Source organism: Euleptes europaea, chromosome 2 (genome assembly GCF_029931775.1).
Source record: "Euleptes europaea isolate rEulEur1 chromosome 2, rEulEur1.hap1, whole genome shotgun sequence".
Classification (NCBI taxonomy): domain Eukaryota; kingdom Metazoa; phylum Chordata; class Lepidosauria; order Squamata; family Sphaerodactylidae; genus Euleptes; species Euleptes europaea.
In genome coordinates this window covers 117,329,908-117,350,915 of record NC_079313.1, presented here as the reverse complement: position 1 = coordinate 117,350,915, position 21,008 = coordinate 117,329,908, and the positions used below count along the sequence as shown (strand labels likewise).

Genomic DNA, 21,008 nt, shown 5'->3' with positions numbered 1-21,008 from the left:
TCATTCATCAGTAACTGTCCTAAAGCCTTCCAGGGACATGCTTAAAAAAAAAAAAAAAGGTCCCCTGTGCAAGCATTGGGTCATTCCTGACCCATGGGGTGACGCCACATCCTGACGTTTCCAAGGCAGACTTTGTTTTACGGGGTGGTTTGCCAGTGCCTTCCCCAGTCATCTTCCCTTTACCCCCAGCAAACTGGGTACTCATTTCACCGACCTCAGAAGGATGGAAGGCTGAGTCAACTTTGAGCCGGCTACCTGAAACCAACTTCCATTGGGATCGAACTCCGGTCGTGAGCAGAGCTTTTGACTGCAGTACTGCAGCATACCACTTTGCGCCACGGGGCTCCTAGTACTGAAATAAACCTCCTATGAAATATTTTAGAATGAGTGAAATGCCCTTAAAAACAAGGTAGGCATGCTGTAAACATAAGCAGCTCTTAAATACAAAATGCATTTCTGCACCTGGAAGGATACCTAATCTTCATGAGGAGAGCATCCAGGGCTTTCATGGCTTCTGTTTTCTTTCATGGCTTCTGTTTTCTTTTTGACCTGACTCTTGTGGTTGACCTGTGACACATACACCCACCCACTGTGACACATACACCCACAGATTGTAGGGTATTATTATACGCCCACAGACTGTAGGGTAGATTGTAGGGCAAGTAGCTTGTTGCCCTAAGATAGCACAGGGTGCATCAGCTTGCAGTTTTCTGGGTACATTTACAATTTTACTTGTAGAAAACTAAGGCATTTGTAACTTTTAAATTCCATAAGTATGTCAAATATTTCATTTTTATATGCTAAATAAGTTATAAATGCTGCATTTTATGTTGTTAAAGCAGTAAAATTAGTTCAGGTTGGACAGGACAGTAACAGCCCATTCCTGAAAGGGAGGGGGGTATCTCCACAGAGATTCCTGGCCCAAAAACAAAGGTTAAAAATGCATTTTTAAAAAAATACCTGTGAAACTCCTTCATGGAGTTACACGGTGCTACACCAGCTATTTTGCTGGCGTAGCAACGCTGCTGGATAAAGGGGCATTCCCAACTCTGCCCTGGGAAACCCCCCCCCCCCCTGATGCTGGTGCAAGCGCTCACTTTTGGGTTTTTGCTGCCTGCGCGGCAGCATGGGCAACCAAGGGCCGCACTGCTACGGAACTCTGCGGCGCCAGTGTAAGTGACCCAGCGCTGGCGTTAATGCCACTTTATCATGGTGCAAAGTGGCACGGATGCTGACGCAGGGTTACAGCAGCTCATTTCCCCCCCCCATGGCTTCAAAAATTTCCAGAAATGTTACACCTCTAGATAATGCTAATAAATTAGGAAGCCACTTTTATCAAGTTTTGGAGGAACAGCACCCTATATTTAACATTATATTGATGTATGCAGAGTATGTATAATCCAGTGGGCATATTTTCAAGAACTTTACACGTATAGTCAATCACATTTTCTTACACAGAGATGTGCCTGATCAGATTACAGCATCTCAGTGAAAGGGAATAATAATAGATTAAAGCCATAGTTTCTGATACATTCATATATAATTTCCTCTTAAAAATCAGGAGGGGCTGTGGTTCAGGGGTGGAGCATCAGCTTTGCACACATGTGGTCTCAAGTTCAATCCCCAGCATCTCCATTTAAAATGACCAGAGAGCAGTTGATGTGAAAAACCTCAGATCCTGGAGAACCACTACAAGAATACTGACTGCAGCAGACTGAGAGTCTTATTCAGTGTAACGCAGCCTCGTGTCTTCAAGGGTTTGTCTATGAATACAACAAGCATGTGTGTTAAACCGTGTGTCTCATTCTGGCGCATTCATCTGGGAGCTATAATTGGCTAAAGCTCTCTCTTGAGTGTTCAGTCGATGGCAAACTTGGGTTCACGCTTACATTGTAGGAAAAAAATGCTTGGTATGTATTGATTGATAGGATGGCAGGATTCTTCCCTTAAAAGACTGGCTGCAAAACTTGGTTTCCTCCTGATGCCTTCTGTTATTATTGCAGAAAATGGTGTCATTGAAAGAGCAGGTTTTGTGTTTCCAGCCTCTGTCTGGAAAATGTTCTTAAAAGCAATAGGGATTTTTCTTCTGCCAGTAGTGTCAATTTCATTGCAAACGCTCTGAATCTGCTTGGGGGGCGGGGGATATGATTAGACCTGGCTGATGTCTGCAGGTTTTTGTTGCATTTTACACATAGGTGATTATAAATAATAGTGTTGTTGTTTTTAAAGAAAGAAAGGTAATTGTGGACGTCTTTCACCAAAACATCTAAGAACCAGCATGATGTAGTAATATGAGTGTCGGACTATGTTTGACACTAGGTTTAAATCCCCAGTCTGCCATAGAACCTTGTTGGATGACTTTGGGCCAGTCACATGCTCTTGGTCTAACCTACCACAAAGGGTGTTGTGTGGATAAAATGGAGAAGACGAGAATGTTGTAAGCTACTTTGGATCTACATTGAGGAGAAGAGTGGGGTACAAATGAAGCAAAATAAATAAATATTGGACAACATTCTCATGTCTTGCCTAGGAAAAATGTATATTTAGGAGTATTTTGGGGGGTTGTATTTTCGGATGGACTTCTCCTGCTACTATTTATCCAGAATAGTGGCACTGTGAAAATGTGGCCCTTGTTTTAAGAAGCTTAATGGAAAAACTTGGCGACAGCTGTGGTTATTAAAGTGTAGTACTTAGCAAAAGTACGGCTTGGCAAGTACTCTCTCAATGATTGATTATTGTTCTGTTGCTTCAGTTTCAGATAAGCACCAGTTCAAGAACGAACAGGTGATGTACAGGTTTCGTTATGATGATGGGACCTTTAAGCCAAGAAGCGAGCTGGAAGATATCATGTCCAAGGTATCCACCTTTTCCTTCTTGCACTAGAGGCAACCTCTGAGTGACTGGGGAGGGGCCGTGGCTCAGTGGTAGAGCCTCTGCTTGGCATGCAGAAGGTCCCAGGTTCAATCCCTGGCATCTTCAGCTAAACGGACTAGCAAGTAGGTGATGTGAAAGTCTTCTGCCTGAGACCCTGGAGAGCCGCTGCCAGTCTAAGTAGACAATACTGACTTTGATGGACCAAGGATCTGATTTCGGCATAAGGCAGCTTCATGTGATCATGCGAAAATAACTGTTAAAAGCCAGCTAATAAGAAATGAGCATTAGTTTAAAAAGTCAATCAATTTAGGAGAGTGTTCCTCTGCTCAGGATTTCAATGATTATGGAAGACTTTAAACAATAGATTTATTCTGGTTTGGCATATTTAATAGGAAATAAATGATATTAGTGATACTTGTTTCCATGCAATGCAGTTTAGGATTCAGCTTTTGGGATCAGCAGTCAGCAAACTGTCAATGCAGCTGGGTGCTCCAGATTTGCTAGAGTGCTTCTCTGTGTGTTTTAGATAACCATATGCCTCCTTCGAAATTAAATGCCCACATTTGCTTTTCTCCACAGGGCGTGAGGCTCTACTGCCGGCTGCATAGCCTTTACACTCCAGTGATTAAGTAAGTTTGTTATCATAGTGTTCTCATTTTTTTCTACTAATTATTAGCACAGCCAGTGTGGTGCAGTGGTTAAGAGCGGTGGTTCGGAGCGATGGACTCTAATCTGGAAAACCGGGTCCAATTCCCCACTCCTCCACATGACCTAAGAACATAAGAAAGGCCATGCTGGATCAGACCAAGGTACATCAAGTCCAGCAGTCAGTTCACACAGTGGCCAAACCATTTAGCTGACACCCTGTTTCAGTGGCTTTGTCTGAGAAGGGGTTTCTTTTTAAAAAGCCATGATATTTGGGGAGGAGCCAGCCATGAAAGATGCACACTAAAAGGGAAGAGGTTGGAGTCCCAGTTTATGCAGTTGACCTCTTATTCCTCAATTAATTTAGCAGATGTGGTGATGTGAGTGACAAAACCCTCTCACGCTTGTAGCATCTGGAGCACAGAGATGTTTCATGCATCACAATGCTGCCTAATTGAAAACACAGTTACCCCAGGGGAGGGGGGGTGACCGAGCTGTGAGAAAGGAGAGTGGCGTGTGAGTGTTAGTATGTATGCGTGCTCACGCACATGCATGCTTCATCCATTAAACAAGCAATTTCTACGTAAAGCAAAAAAACAACAACACAAAAATTGATAATCAGTTCAGCTGAGGAAATGCTGCTGACCCTCAGGGGCATGCCATTAACGGTTTGCTTTGCATGCATCAGCCTTCTGCGTTAGTCATCAACAAGCAGGAACAATGGTTGCTGTCCTCATTTTAGGAAGATAGTCGAAATTAAGGTCCATGATGGTTCGGAGAAGTATCTCTGGGCCCATCACAAATATCCGACACAGATTTCCCTCTCCTAGCAATTTATGTCATTTCAAAAATGAAACAGAATTTTCCCCCACAACTCTAAGTCCATATGTACAAGATCGAATTGATCTTGTACATATGGGTTTATGAGTTGTGATAAAAAAATTCTGTTTCATTTTTGAAATGGCATAAATAGTCCATATCATGATAAAAGGGGCTTACAGCTCCCCTGGAATTGAGCACCACTAACTCATACCCCCAAACCCAGAGCAAATACCACATGAAAATAATTATCCTTTCAGCTGAGAAAATGGTACTGATCTTCGGGCATATCATGAACCCTGAATTGCATGACAAATCACACACTTTTGACCCCTCCCATCCACCCCCTCTCTTAGGCCCAGTCTGTTTTCTTCCTCCTCCCAATGCTTGGCCCACGAGAGAAACCTAAATAAGTTCTATATCTCAAGGTGATCTATAGTCCCAAAGACTCAATGTTTAAAAATTAACACGTAGTGACAGTACAACATGCCTGTATCTCAGCCAACAAAATGGCAAAGTAGTTTATTGAAGGTAACAGATATAAAGCAAGCAGACATTCAGGTCAGGTAATATGGTATGATCTGCACTCCCAAGATCAGCCTTACCTGGAAGGTCAGCTCACCCTACCAGCAGTTAATGCAAGTGAACTCTCCAAATCACCTTAGTGGAAGTGCACTGGAAAGGCCGCATTGGCTGCTGAGAATTATTGTACTCTTTGATGACTCTCCTTAGCTAAAATGTGGCCATTGATACTTTATTCATTTGTCTGCCTGATTGCATTTTTAAACAAAGCTTAACATTTGTTTCTTATTCAGAGACCGAGACTACCATTTGAAGACCTACAAGTCTGTGATTCCAGCAAGTAAGCTAGTGGATTGGCTGATTGCTCAGGTGAGGAGAGCCAATATTGCTCTTGTGAATAGTGCTGGTAGCGATGGTTGAGCTTCATTGTAATTTACACATCTAGATGCATAATACATCCGATTCTCTAACAGCATTAATTTTGTTAGCACAGTTCACATGAAACACCAAAGCACAGATTGACATTATTTGAGTGAGCTTTGGACTTGTGCATTCCCTCCTGCCCTTGCATTTTATTATGTCCTCTTACTGCTTTTTTGCAAATTTGTAGTTTGGTGTTAAATCTGATCCAGCAAACTCTGATTTGCATTTTCCCTCCAACCTGGAATTGGAAGGGAGGGTAGATTTTTGCCAATAGTTCCCTCCCACGGCAGACCTGTAATTCCCCATTCATGCTGTTCTTGATGGGAAGGTGAGAAAGTTCCCCTTGACTGTTGGAATTCTTCCTGTCAGTAGATATGGTGGTCATAGTTTACTGGTTCCAGTGTTAAATGGGAAGAGTGGAAATTGTAGTGTGCACGGGATCAGGGAACACATGACCTTGATGCTGATTCATGTAACACTGATCCATGCACTGATTCATAGTGTGGTTGAGACTGGGGCTGAGGAGGGAAAGTGAGGGCTGAAAAACAGAAATTTCAAAGATGTGGCCTTAATTATTCCCCTGGATATAGAAGTAAAGGTTTTCAAGGATGGCAAGATAAAAGACAAGCATCCACTCCATATTCTGTGGTTTGAAGTAGATGAGGCGGATGCGGTGGATACGTTAGCGGTCGTATTGGATGACAGGACTTGGACTAATAGATATAAAATATAGCAAAGGAGATTTCATCTACATTTGAGGAAGAACTTCCTGATGGTGAGATGTGTTCAACAGTGGAATGGTCTCCTTCGTGAGATGGTGGATTCTTCATCATTGGAAGTTTTTAAGTACCGATTGGATACCTACTTGTCAGGGATGTTATAGTTGTAGTTCCTACATTGGCAGGGGGTTGGACTAGATGACCCTGGTGGTTCCTTCAAACTCTGAGATTAAATAAGTAAATAAATAGAAATAATTCCTGTAACCCCCTGAAGTAGGCAGCATCACATTCCAGAGGTTTTCTGTAATCATCACTCACTCTGGTTACTGAGGACTTGTACTAGGCCTGCGAAACATGTGTTCTCATAGAAAACAGATGTGTCGATAGAAATGCTTAGGATAAATGTGCCAGTCCTGTATATAAGTATTGGAGAAAAAGTGAAACTCTTATCAGAACATGACTTGGCTATGGCAAAATATTTTAAAAGTACCACGGCTTAAAGAAGGAAGACAAAACATCAACACTCTCTTCACAAGGCGGTAATACTTTTTGATCAATTACTAGAATAATAAAAGATCAGACCTCGATTATTATGACATCTTGTATTTTTAATTTGTTTTCTAGTTGAAGTTGCTATGTACGTATATGATGTTCCTCTGTGTATTGTTGGGTTTTTTAAAAGTTGATGTTTTATTCTAATGGGGGATGGATCTAGTGTTCTGTCAGCAGAAGGTTCATATGGCCGATGATCTTCTCTGCTCCTCCTCCCCCAAACAGCCACTTTAAACCCCAGGAAAATTGACTCCTGGGTTTGTGAGACCCATATGGAATAATAGCTTTGTAGAACAGTGGGTTTGTAAGAAAGAGCCAACACACGTTCACTTTATGAAACTTGGGACTAGTACCTGCATAAATGTGGGGTTTCACAAGTTCAGCTGTATCTGCCCTGACTGTAACATGAGAATTACTCATGCATGTATAAAGAAATATCTTTATACATGCATGAGTAACATCAAGTGTACATGTGTTTACTGTAACTTGTGAATAGTGCTAATGACATCCTGGTATCTGAACATTGTAAAGTGTTCATTCTCTAACATCCTTACTCCTGTTTTCTTTGCATTGGGAATAGTTTTAGGTTATATCTGGAAAAATACACAGAGGATTTGAAATACTCTATTTTTAGTTATCCCCTTGACCTAAAAATTGCTGTTTTGCAAATGATGAGATCAAAGGCCAAGCTGCAGTACTGGAAGCAGCCAAGTTTGCTAGAGATGTCCTCTCCTCTAAGATGTTTACATTCAGTGGCTTATAAACAAATTGGATTCCCAATGGCTAACTGAAGAATGGTGTCAAAAGGCATTTCCTCTTCCATTTACAAACAGTTTGAGGGTGAATTTAGATTGTGAATTCTAGTCTTTATGTATTACGTATTTACCATTTCCTCTAATAAAATATCTCTTGAAGAATTAAAGTAGCCATGTGGCAGGATGTTGAAATGGAAGAGATGTACGTTAAGCTTGGAAATTCTATTTTATGGAACATTTCATTCAATATTTATCAACACCCTATGGTTTGCCAGTAGTGGGGGGTTAGGTAGGGTAGAATCAGTTGGATCAATACTTGAAACTTTTGTGCTGTATGCCTTCAAGGAGATAGCACTTTCTTTTTTTATTGCAGAAGTTAGTCAAAATTAAAAGTAGCATTAGACTTGTCTTATTGTACGAGTCCATACTGATAAGATTAAGGCTGTAATCCTAAGGATGCTTTCCTAGGAGCAAGCCTCCTCAACTAACATGAGGCCTACCTCTGAGTAGTCCTGGTTAGGTGTGCCCTCTCATTGTATCAGAATGTGGGAAGACTGAAATGAGGCATTGCATGTACCACAGCCTCCATGTGCCTGTTTCAGTAATTGGTTCTGATAGCAACTACAGGCACCAGTGGCTGGAGAGTCCCCTCTTTGTCCTGTGCTTCAAGCAAGCACAGAGCTTCAGCTGCTCAATCATTTCCAGGCAGTATCTCAGTTCAGCGGGCAGAGAAGAAAAATAAATTCATGCGGCCAAGCTGTTTTGTTTCCTTATTTCCCTCTGGTCTGGCTGCTTTCCTTTGTTTTTAGTTGGAAGGAAAAGCATTAGCTTCAAAGATAAAAAAGAAAACAAAAGAGTGTGGCAGCTTAATTTCCTTGTCTTAAATCTTAGTGAGGAAAGCGAACAATAGTTAAAGTAAATAAAATACAATAAATACTATCCACTATCCATGCTGACACCAGTATAAATGGAAATGGCAGAAATGAGGCTCTCCTAGCTACATGTTTTGTAGCAGCTATCATAATCAATAGTTACAACAGGCACATGGAGTCTTTAGAACAGGGGTGGGAAACGTCAGGCCCGGGGGCCGTATAAGGCCCGCAAAATCATTTGGTCTGGCCCTTCGTGGGTCCTGGCAGACCTCTAGCTCAGAAGGATCTAAGACTGGCAATCCACTCAAAAGCGAGTCGCTCTATGTGGCAGACACTCGGAGCCATCTCTGGTTGTGCCTCTTGGCTAAATGTTTGACCAAATATAGCAGGCTAATTTTTAAGTTGATAATTTTGTATGGCCCGTGAATGATGTTATAAATATCCAAATGGCCCTTGGCTGAAAAAAGGTTCCCCAGCCCTGCTTTAGAATCATGGAATCATAGAGTTGGAAGGGGCCATACAGGTCATCTAGTCCAACCCCCTGCCTATTGCAAGATCAGCCTAGAGGATCCCTGACTTGTTGCTTCATTTCAGTATACTTGACCTCACAATAAGAGGAATGTTTTTCGAGTTATGATGGTTGTTACTGCCACATTAGGTTCTCAGCCTACATAGTTTAAGTAGCTGGTGTTCCTTGCTAGGTGTTCCTGACCAGAATGAGCCCCAGACTAATTGTAATTAGAAACTTTTGGAGGAATGTGAAATAATAGAACAGGAAAGGAGTCAAATTCTGTTTAGTCCAATCCCTTGCTTAACTGGTAGGGCCATCCTTTCATCATTCTCCCACCCTTCTAAATTAATCTCAGCTGTCCAAACCAAAGTGAGAATCAAGTAGGTTTTCTGCCAGGAGGGATCTGAGAACTCAACAAAATGCACCAAGTCCCCTCCTTCTCTTCAAGACCCTCTGTCCAATTTGACAGGGGAACGATTCCATTCTTGAGGCTATCAGTCGGGCCTTTCAGCATTAGCAAAACATATCTGCTAAAGGTAGTGTATATAGTAGTGTTGTTGATCATTAAGTAGAAAATAAGCATCTGTTAGAAGAACCATACAACTCCACACTATCCAGTGTTGTTTCCTTAGTTGGGGTGCAACCTCTGATGTCTCTAAAGAAGCGGAAATCATCTCCAGGTTCATATACAGAATGAATGCCTTCCTGTACTCAGTAAGACCTCTCTTTTTTCAGAGCAGAGAGGAAGGAGGGAGTTGCATTGATGTGGTTTTAAAATTGCTCGGATCACACGGGGAACCTTTCACAGTTTATCCATGGAGTTGCGTCCACGTTGTTCATTTCCAAATGGCTGCTCATATCGCCCACTTTTACAGGTCGTTCAAAACACCTGTTGTGTCATTCTTGGAAGTGCTGGATTCGAGTCCAATAGCACCTTAGAGGCCAACAAGATTTTGGAGGTATAAGATTTCAAGAATCAAACCTCTCTTCCTCAGATATCATACTTCCTATGACTCTCAAAAAGTTATACCCTAAAAAACCTGTTGGTCTCTAAGGTGCTGCTGGGCTCACATTTAGCTCTTCTACTGTAGACAAACATGGCTTCCCTCCTGAAACTATTTTCCTGGAAGCGCACACTAATATGATTGAAGGTTATATTTGCTTTTTTCAGCCAGTCTTCATTCTGGGGGTGGGGGGGACTAAACTCTGAGCAATATACGAATTGTGTCTGATCTGAACGTAGCGAAGTCTGAATAAATTGTATTTCCCCAGACCAATCCCTGCATGGGTTTGGCTGCCTCCCTTTATAAAGAGGTGTTTTATTGTCTGTAGCCAATGGGCAGAGAATTCAGACTGTCGCAACTGCCAGTTAAAGAAGGCCTCCACATTGAGGTAATGCGCCGCGTTTGCACAGTTAAAACATCTGCTTTCCGGAGCCCTGGCTTTTGTCCTTCCAATTCCTGTGGGAGGGAAGCAGTGCTATATATAGGAATGAATGGGATGGAGGGGAAGGGAGTCCTGCTTTAATTGCTCCCTATTGTTTCTTCGCAAAGAGTGCCATGCTAATTTGAGAGCGGAGACCCGGTCGCAGGCCAGGGGGAAAGTTGTTTGGATTCGGAAGTGGTCTGAGGTGTAACACTTGTCCTCTCTTGTTGCCAGGGAGACTGTCAGACAAGGGAGGAAGCTGTCGCACTGGGTGTTGGACTCTGCAACAATGGCTTCATGCACCATGGTAATTCATCGATATATCCTTATCCCATCCAATTAACAGGAATCAACATCGTCTCATTAGCAAAGAAATGTGGCAAAGGCCTCTATTCCAAAATACTGTCACCAGTGCAAAGTACTGACTGCCCAAGGAGGACTGTGAGATGCAGGGAGGGCGCAAATCCTCAATGTGACTATGTCGCCATATGTCTAAGAAGTGTAATAGATACAATAGCCCTTAAAGCAAGGGTTCCCAAAGTTTTTGAGACTGTGGGCACCTTTAGAATTTGACACGGGGTGGTGGGCACAACCACAAAATGGCTGCCACAGGAAACAGAGCCAACCACAAAATGTCAGGAAGTGAAGTTATGCATGACTCATAGTTATTGCTTCAACGTTGCAGGCAGAATTTCTGCTTACTAAAATGTCCTTTAAAATGAACACCTTGCTTAAAAATGTTTTCTTGCATACACACAGCTTACCTTCAGTATTGCAATGAAGATATTTTTTGGAAGCTGCTTAGCCAATCAAAAGCCCTGCTGGGCTAAGTCTCCACCTGGCCCCTCCAACTTTCTAAAAACACTTGGTGGGCACCAGGAAAGGTGTTGGGGTGTGTGCTATGGTGCCTGTAAGGCAGTTGTAAAGGGAGTTTCCTTCTAGAAGATTAGAAAGGGCCCAGAAGGAGCACCTCTGCTCATCAGAACCTCACAGATGAGTCTGCAGTATTGAGAACATGATGGTGAAGAAGAAGAGTTGGTTTGTATACCCCGCTTTTCTCTACCTTTATAGAGTCTCAAAGTGGCTTACAATCACCTTTCCTTCCTCTCCCTACAATAGACACCTTGTGAGGAAGGTGGGGCTGAGAGAGAGCTCGAAGAGACCTGTGACTAGCCCAAGGTCACCCAGCTGGCTTCATGTGTAGGAGTGGGGAAACCAACCTGGTTCACCAGATTAGAATCCATTGCTCGTGTGAAGAAGTGGAGGATCAAACCCAGTTCTCCAGATTAGAGTCCACAGCTCTTAACCACTACACCATGCTGCCAGGTTGTAGCAGGTAGTAGCAGGAGAACTCCTCCTAATTCAACTGATCTCCAGCTGATAGAGACCAGATCACCTGGAGAAAAATGGCCGCTTTGGCAATTGAACTCTAAGGCATTGAAGTCCCTCCCCTTCCCAAACCCCACGCTCTTCAGGCTCCACCCCCAAAATCTCCCGCCGGTTGCGAAGAGGGACCTGGCAACCCTACCATGCTGGCAGGGGCACCGCAGAAATGTATGGCGAATAAGATAACCGAAGCATACACGAAGATGTCTGCTATGGTAGACGTAAGCCAGACCTTCCAGGAACTGACTTGGAGTCCTGCATCTAAAGCTACTGCTTCTAAAACCATAAACATACCCCAGAGGAACTCTCATAGCATGGGAAATGAAGAAAATAAAGTGTGCATATTGTCTGCTGTTTGGTTTCCATTTCCCAGTTTACTTACCACTTCCCGTCACGGCTTGGGTCGTTCTCACAAGTATTAAACCTATGTCTGGGACTTTACTGTTCCACGGGGGGTGGGGGGTGTTCATAGCACTGAATCTTTTTCCATATGAAAGGAATCCCCACATAAAAATGTAACATATTGAGGAAAAGGCTAGGCTGGTTGATAATTAGTTCTTGGAAATATGCTCACATCTTCCATGTCTGAGTTATAAACTCTGTCCCGTATCCTGATTGCTTCCCAGCTGGCGGTGAAGATCTGCCCCCAAATGAAGACTGCTCTCCCCACATCAGCCATTTCTCCGCCCTTTTCCCTTTGTTCCTGGTGCAGCAAACCTAAGCCATAATGAGACTCAGCAATCTCTCTGACAGTTTGCCAGAAGGCTTTGATTAATTAATGCACTATATTTTCCTCCCCCTCCCCTATTTCTCTTCCCCTGCAAAAGCAATTGTTTATGCATTTCTGGATACTTGAAGGGCAGATGTATGACATAGCCCTGTGTCTGAATTTGAGAGCTAAACCCAAACCTAAACATCTGTGTATGAACACAAATACTTAATAGTATTAAAATGTCTTTTTCTGAATCAGTGGTAACACTTTGGGAGGCAAGGTTGCATGTGGAATCTGTGTTATAAATATGAAGAAAATCAGATGGTATAGTGGTTAAGAGTGGTGGATTTCAATCTGGAGAACCGGGTTTGATTCCCCACTCCTCCCCATGAGCGGCGGACTCTAATCTGCTGAACCAGGTTGGTTTCCCCAGTCCTACACATGAAGCCAGATGGGTGACCTTGGGCTAGTCACAGTTCTCTCTGAACTCTCTCAGCCTCACCTACTTCACAAGGTGTCTGTTATGGAGAGAGGAAGGGAAGGCGATTGTAAGCTGGTTTGATTCTCCTTAACAGGTAGAGAAAGTTGGCATATACAAACCAACTCCTCTTCTACTACTACTACTAAGAGGGAAAAATCATCAGGAAATCAACGGATCAAATCCTGGATTAGCATTCCCCGCTTTAGTGGGATAATTCCATATATATGGATGAAACTCCCTCAATGGACCACTCGCTCAGCTCTACCTAGCCCAGGATTGTCTCATCTGACTGTAGCAGCTCTTCAAGGTCTCCTGCTACCTAAAAATTATTTAGCTGATAATGCTCAAGATCCATACAATGTAAGAACATAGGAAGAGCCCACTGGACCAGACCAGTGGCCCATATTCTCCAGCATCCTGTGTCACACAGCGGCCTACCAGTTACTCTGGAGGGCCAACGACAGAGCGTAGAGGCCGAGGCCTTCTCCTGATGTTGCTTCCTGGTACTGGGATTCAGAAGTTTCTGAATGTGGACGTTTCCTTTAGTCACCATGGGTAGTAGCCACAGATAGACCTATCTTCCGTGGATCTGTCTCATCCACTTTTAAAGCTATCTGTGCTTGTGGCCATCACTACATTTTCTGGCAGTGTATTCCAGAATGTAATTGCTCATTGACCATGGAAGTATTTTCTTTGGTCTGTCCTGACTCTATTGCCCATCAACTTCATTGCGTGCCATCAAGTTCTAGTGTTACGGGAGAGGGAGGAAAAAGTTCTCTCTATCCATTTTCTCTATCCCATGCATCATTTTATAAATCTCGGTCATGTCCCCACTCAGTCGTCTATTTTCCTATGCTGAAAAGTTCTAGAGGCTTTAGTGTTCCTCATAGAAAGATGCTCCAACCCCTTAATCAGCTCAGTTGCCCTCTTTTCCCCTTTGTCCAGCTTTGCAGTATCCTTTTTGAGATACAGCACTTGGAACCACTGGCCACAAAGTCACAATTCCTTCATCTTCAAGACACATTTTGTGCAGTTCTGCCATTGTTCATGGTTTCTGAAGGCCACTCTGTGTGGATTTTGTTGTATAAATACAAGCAGTGACAAATAAAATGGCTGCAGACAGAGGTTATGGGAGGAATTTCGGTCAGGGCATCAAGGGGGTGAAATGGAAGAAAGTAGAGAGGAACTCAGATATAGCAGAATTGTATGCAGTGTTCTGTAAATCGTTCACGGTTAGCTGTGATAGTAGCAATCTGAGGTATGTCCCTTAGAAGAAGAGGGTGGATATTAGGACATGGCCTCTGTATTCAGACTAGTTCAACAAATTCCAGCCAAGTAAATGATTTTAAAACTGCCGAAGAAGAAGAGATGCAGCTGAGAAGTTAATTTAGTGCTGCGGTCAATCTCTGTCTTTCTATGGCGCTGGCTGGCCTTCGGAAGCTTCACAATGGTCCTATGTTTACTCATTGGAATTTTCCCAAGAAGTGGATGAAAAGCAGCCGTTGTTTGTGTCCTCCCTAGGATGTTTGGATTCTGTGTCAGCAGCACGAAACGTAGGCCCATGCCTGTCTGCTGCGACAGAATGTCAGACCTGCTTGTGCCACTGGGACCAGCAGTATGGAGAGCTAAGATAAATGTCACAGAGGTGGAATGATGGGTAGGAGGGATCCAGATAGGGTTGCCAGCTCTGGGTTGGGAAATACCTGGAGTGTGAAATGAAGGCCCGAAGGAGACACAGATAAGATACTTGAGTGAAGATCCATTATACCCTTGTGTAGTCGCCCACAGATGGCTACTCTGGATCTAGGGTTGCCAACCTCCAGATACTAGCTGGAGATCCCCTGCTATTACAACTGATCCCCAGCCGATAGAGATCAGTTCACCTGGAGAAAATGGCTGCTTTGGCAATTGGGCTCTGTGGCATTGAAGTCCCTCCCCTCCCCAAACCCCGTCCTCCTCAGGCTCCGCCCCAAAACCCTCCCACCGGTGGCAAAGAGGGACCTGGCAACCCTACCTAGATAGTCCCCTCCAACCAAAAACACAGTTCCCTGTGTGTGAAAGAATGCACCAAGAGTCCCGCCATGCTTCTTAGTGCCCTAGGAAGGATATGGCCGGTGCATGTCAAGCTTTAAAAACAAAAGAATATGTAGAAATCTGGAGTTATTATTGTTGATTTGCTCACTGTCATTTTAAAAAAATCATAGCAGTTGTTTTTTATAGTCCCGTTGCATTTTTCCATGTTTGTGACACATTTATCTGTTTCCCGCTTATTGGCTTCCAGTTCTTGAGAAGAGTGAGTTCAAAGATGAGTCTCAGTACTTCCGCTTTCATGCCGACGAGGAGATGGAAGGCACGAGTTCCAAGAGCAAGCCGTTACGAAACGACTTCAAGCTTATTGAAAACATCTTGGCCAAGAGCTTGCTGGTAAGTGACCGATACACTGATTTAATGGCCCAAAATGCCCATCGTTATGAGAGTGTGGTGGGGGGAAAAGGACTCCTGGAGGAAGAAGTGGGTGCCTTGAGTTCTCTTATTACATTGTACACCCCAATGTCAGATACGGTCAGGCCACCCAGAGTTAAGTAGGGACAGCTGGTTGCTTACTCACTGCGAAAGTGTAGTGCTTTACTTTTCCTTGAAGAGGAGCCGTGTACTATCTTGGGAGAAACTGTCCAGTTACGAAGCATCCACAGCATTTTAGGCAGCTCAGTGTGTATTTCAGGGATCCCCAGTGTGGCGCTTGCGGATGATACCAACACGTTTCTCGGTGTCCACCGGGTGTTTCTAGAAAGTGGGTGGGGCCAGGGGGAGCTTTTGCCCAGCAGAGCTTCTGATTGGTCATTTGAGATCTGACAGGCTGCGCGGGTTTTAAAAAACTGTCGCCTCAGCAGCATCTGCCACCTCAGCACGAGGATCTTCACTGTATGACTGCAGATAAGCTGTGGGTATGCAAGAAAATATTGTGAAAAGGCATATGTTAAACAGAGCTTCTACCTGAAATATTGGGGAGTTACACATAACCTCACTCATTGACATTTTATGGTTGGCTGCACCTCCTGTGGCAGCCATTTTGTGGTTGCACCCATCCCCCTTTCTCACAATTCCAAAGTTGCCCTGAGGCTCAGGCTGATGTATTTTATATTGCTGTTATGCTCTGGCTTGTTTTAATGGTGTTGGCTTGTTTTTAATTGATAGTTCTTGGATGGCCTTGGCCTATTTTTTTAATGCTTGCATTTTGACGGCTTTGTATTTAATGCTTGTGTTTTAATGGCTTTATTTTATTAGTTGTAAGCTGCCTTGAGCATTCTTCTGGAAGGGCGGCATATAAATTTTCTAATCGATTTTTTTTTGCCATCAAGTTGCAGCTAATTTATGGCAATCCAGTAGGGTTTTCATGGCAAGAGACGAACATAGGTAGTTTTCCATTGCCTGCCTCTGCAAAGCGACACTGTTATTCCTTGGTGGTCTCTCCCATCTTAAATAAACACATTAAATTAAATTAAGAGATGTGTTCTAAGAGGGAGGTTAAACCTGTTCCCTGCCCCTTTTTGACTCCAGCCTGGGAACTGAGCCTGCTTTTAATCTGTATTGTTGCATCCTAACTTGTGTCTCTTAGGTCATTTATGCATGGTCGCTTTAACCTCCTTTATTCCCTGTTTCAGCCAGGATTAAATTTTTCAGTATGCACGCTATCTCATTCCTTAGAAGCTCAACGCTATTTCGACGCAAAACGAACCCGGCTTTTCCCATTCCTCTTGTGGCCTGAATTAAACTGTTGATCCTGGCTCATTCCGGAGTCTCAGAGCATGCATACTGCATTAGGGGGGAAACACAGAAGATTGGTGTCTCTCACAGCCAATCACGAAGCAGTGTGTAAAGAGGTGCGGATTCAAGTGCTTCCTGCTACCTTGGAGCTCTTTCTGATCTAGAGAAAGGCTTCTTAAAAAGGAGGGTTGGATTTCTCCCCCCCTTTCAGATTGCTCCGTTTTTTGTTTTTTGTTCTTAAAATGCTTTTTTATGCGGCAGTTGGGTTTGCGGGGGGGAGGAAATCTCTCACTAGGTAAGCCAATTACAGAGCAGCATTTAAAGGAGTGGGACTTGATTTGAGTTTGGGAGACTGCTTTTCTGTATTCATGGCTCAATTAGCACACAGTTTTGTCCCTAATCATTCAAGCCAATGCATAAAGTTTCCCCCAATCCGGGTTACTTTAATGTACAATGAACCCAGGTCCAAGCAGGGAGATCCAGCCCATGCATAAAAGACCTTAGTCATTCTAGAATGTGACATAATGTTTGGTGCTATCTTCTGCAGAGTAAGTACTCAGGTCTAAGAAATTGTAAAGAGCCATGTTAGCCCATACAAAATCCAGAAAAAGAAATGAAATCATGTAATACCTTTTACTGAGGCCAACCCAAATGACTCAAAACTGTGCAAGCATTCAAGTTCTATAGAATGCTAACATAAGGCAGATGTTACAAAAATTAAAAAAATGAAGCAGGGAGGAGCAAATTTTCAAGGTCAAGATTGTAAGACCTGGTCATGGATGCTGGCAGGTTTACAAGTTGATTACTCTAGGCGTTGGATTACAGCACTTACACTCTGGGAAGAAGAAACCAATAATGGAGGGTCTGGATCTGAGATCATCGATTTCAGCGGACACAGACTGGAATAACTCTGTATAGGAGTTACGTGGTTGACAACTGATTTTTTTAAAATTGCTTAAACCTGCTGTAAGTGGAGCCCGAGGAAGGCGGTGTTTGGGGAGGGGAGGGACTTCAATGCCATAGAGTCCAATGGCCAAAGTGGCCATTTTCTCCAGGGGAACTGATCTCTATTGACTGGAGATCAGTTGTAATAGTAGGAGATCTCCAGCTAGCACCTGAGGTTGGCAACCCTACCTACAGCCTAGTCTAGTGACTTACCGTATGTTTCACTCCATAAGACGCACTTTTTTCCTCCTCAAAAGTGAGGGGAAATGTCTGTGCGTCTTATGGAGCGAATGTGTGTGAATCCGGCCCCGGGGAGAAGGGCAAAGCTGCCTAGGCAGCGCAGAGCAGTTTAAACCCCCACCGCCCCCTTCCCGGGAGTCCTGGGAAGGGGGTGGTGGGTCTTTAAACTGCTCTGCGCAGAGCAGTTTAACCTCCCCCCATGCTTCCTGGTCCCGAAGCTCAGCTGTTGGGCAGGTCCCCGCCCAACAGCTGAGCCTCGGACCCGGAGGCGCAGGGGGAGGGGGTGGTGGGTCTTTAAACTGCTCTGCGCAGAGCAGTTTAACCTCCCCCCGTGCTTCCTGGTCCCGAAGCTCAGCTGTTGGGCAGGTCCCCGCCCAACAGCTGAGCCTCGGACCCGGAGGCGCGGGGGGAGGGGGGAGGTTAAACTGCTGTGTGCTGCCTAGGCTGCCTAGACAGGCAGCGCAGAGCAGTTTAATTACCACCCCCACCCCCCGCGCAGCTTCCAGGGACTCCCTGGAAGCCGGGCGGGGGGGGGGCGTCTTGAAAGTGCTCTGTGCTGCCTGGGATGGCAGCACGGAGGAGTTTAAAGGACACCCCCCATGGACTTCCAGGGAGTCCCTAGAAGCCGGGTGGGGGGGTGGGGTCTTGAAAGTGCTCTGCGCTGCCTGGGATGGCAGCGTGGAGAACTTTCAAGACCCACCGCCCGGCTTCCAGGAACTCTGCTTTAAAGCCTCCTCTAAAAACCTGTTTTCCTCCTCTAAAAACTAGGTGCGTCTTATGGTCAGGTGAGTCTTATGGAGCGAAAAATAAAGTACATACTATGATTTTGATTCTGTAAACTCTTATTCCATTCTTTCAAACTTTTGAGTGCATTTATCTTAGTGAGTCTTCATCACCGCTATTTGTCTACAGATTGACAATGAGCCAAAGTTTGTACCACTCTCCTCGTTGGCTGAATATAAGAGCAGGGAGAGTGCTCAGGTCAGCAGCAACTGAAACAGCATCCTAGGAAAGGATCCAAAAGTCCATTAAGGGGAAAAAAACTGTTTTCCTGTGGATGACTTTAGCTGCTCTTGACTTGCTGTATCTCCTCTTAGTGCAGCAGGCACATAAATCAGCAGTTCTGAATGCCGATTATAACTAACAGCAACAACAAAAAAATCCCCCATATTTCACAAACTTTGTGGATCGGATCTGTAAGCAGGACACCGATAGATCTCACAGAACCATCCTAAACAGAGCTACATCCTTTTAAGTCCGCTGAAGTCAATGAGTTAGAAGCCAGCTTGCCAGCCCCCAGTAGGGGCAGGGGATGCCCTGACCCTCATTTCCTACAGCTGCTCCTAGAGGAGGTGGGAGAATTTTTTTAAAGGTCATCAGGCCGACTGCATTACATCACTTCTAGGGGAATCAGTCCTCTCCAGGAATCTCTGGAAACTCCATGGTTTTGCCATTGAATTTCCAGGGATTTCCTAGAGAAGCATAATATCACTTTCAGGTTTTCCCAGAAATCGACGGCATGCTGTCACTGATGGCTGTCCCCCATGTCTCCGCCACCCCAGGTCTCCCACTGGTTGCCATGCCTGGCAACCCTATAGGGGTATAACTCTGCATAGAACTGTACTAAAACCTATTCAGTTCCTACATTCAGTTCTTTACTGGAGCATTCATACTTCAGGTCTGTATATGTTTGTCATGTCTTTATGATAGAATCATTTTTATACAAGGAACCTATTGAAGTTACACGTTGAACCCTTCCAAGGTTGTATTTTTGAAGCTAATTTCTTTCTTTCTTTTTTTGGTGTACCATCCAAACATCTCCCCAACAGATTGCTATTCCACTGCATTTCCCCCAGAACTTGGATGGCAGCATTTTGTTATTGGGAAATACAATTCTTCTCGTCAGATACCCTATTCAGTTCTGTTGCGATTCCCATGTAAAATGGGATTGTGTGGATATCCCAAATCCCTGTTGTTTGCTGTGCATGATGCCGCTAGTGATGAGCAATTAAGTTCTCTCTCCCACTCCCCCCAATAGAACCCTGTCTTTTAGTTGATAAAGTTTTCAATTTTCAGTGTTTGGAATTGCTGGGTTTATTCCCTGTAGGACGGCAGCATCAGTTGGGTGATCGCTGAAAAAGGGTCTTGTGAGCAGGTGCAAGGCAATGGCTTGGCTCTTGAATAATTGATTTACGTGCCAGTTGCTGGCGAGTCAGTTGCTGTCAGTGTTTTAAGCGTCCTTCTGCTGTCAACAGCTGGGATCTGTAGCACTGTGTTTTATAGGAGAAATGCTCATGAGTTAAGATACACAGGTCCCTTAAGGTCAAAAGAGCAAGGTGAATATCATTTAGCAAATGACACTTCAGATAAGCAAATGTCCATACTGATTGTGGTGATTTCCCCAGCAAGCCAGTGAATGTCAGGGTACTTTCAGTTCACAGTGAAAAGAATTTTGTTTTCGAATTGGACTTCAGGAGATGTATTGTCTCGCTCATCAAAATCCCAAATGGCTCACAAATTGCCCTTTGGCAAGGCCAGGTTATTTATTTAGTTTTATACCACCTACATAGTGGCCCCAAAGTGATTCTCCAAATATGCTGACACACAGCAATTATCTTGTTTTTATCTTGTAAAGCTCTAGCTAGCTGTCCTCCCTCCTAGGTTTTGTATTTGTCACGTGTTTCCTCCTATTCCTGTTTGCAGATGCATTTTCAGTGCTTCCTAAGGGGCCCCCAAAGGAATTATCCTTGGTTTGGGCCGTCTTGCCTTTTTATCCAGCCTCTTTTTGAATATGCCCCACCCTTCTCTCTTCTCAGCGTGGGGCTCAGCCTGGCATTTCCATTGCCACAGAGATGGAACTGTCAGGCATGGTTAGCCCTTGGGGTATTGGGGTAAAGGTGGTGTCCCTCTTTCTGCCATGTATGCTACTTCTGGGCCCCATTGCTGGCTCTGCACAGTTCCATGCATCTGCATGGCAACTTGGTTGGTCTGCAGCCATTTCCCTGTGGCTTCTATCTAGGGCATGGCCCCACTCGATACCTCTTACCCTGCTCTGTAGTTGGAGGTCGTGATGAAGTCTAGAGTCACACATCATATTTTCAGGCATACACCTAGGATGGAGGGAGGGGAGGGGCTGTGGCTCAGTGGTAGAGCATCTGCTTGGCGTGCAGAAGGTCCCAGGTTCAGTCCCTAGCATCTCCAGTTAAAGGGACAAGGCAAGTAGGTGATGTGCAAGACCTCAGCCTGAGGCCTTGGAGAGCTGCTGCCTGTCTGAGTAGACAATACTGACTTTGATGGACCAAGGGTCTGATTCAGTATAAGGCAGCTTCATGTGTTCATGCTCATACAGTGCAGTAGAAAAA

General features: G+C 44.3%; 1 protein-coding gene across 1 annotated transcript in view; it reads left to right on the top strand.

Moving 5' to 3' along the window:
* PREX1 (phosphatidylinositol-3,4,5-trisphosphate dependent Rac exchange factor 1) overlaps positions 1 to 21,008 on the top strand; it is a 266,433-nt gene that overhangs the window by 177,037 nt on the left and 68,388 nt on the right. The window contains exons 12-16 of the mRNA XM_056843986.1: positions 2,753 to 2,856; positions 3,454 to 3,503; positions 5,154 to 5,229; positions 10,352 to 10,424; positions 14,978 to 15,120. Of these exons, the coding sequence (XP_056699964.1) occupies positions 2,753 to 2,856; positions 3,454 to 3,503; positions 5,154 to 5,229; positions 10,352 to 10,424; positions 14,978 to 15,120 (446 nt within the window). The remainder of the gene's footprint in view (positions 1 to 2,752; positions 2,857 to 3,453; positions 3,504 to 5,153; positions 5,230 to 10,351; positions 10,425 to 14,977; positions 15,121 to 21,008) is intronic.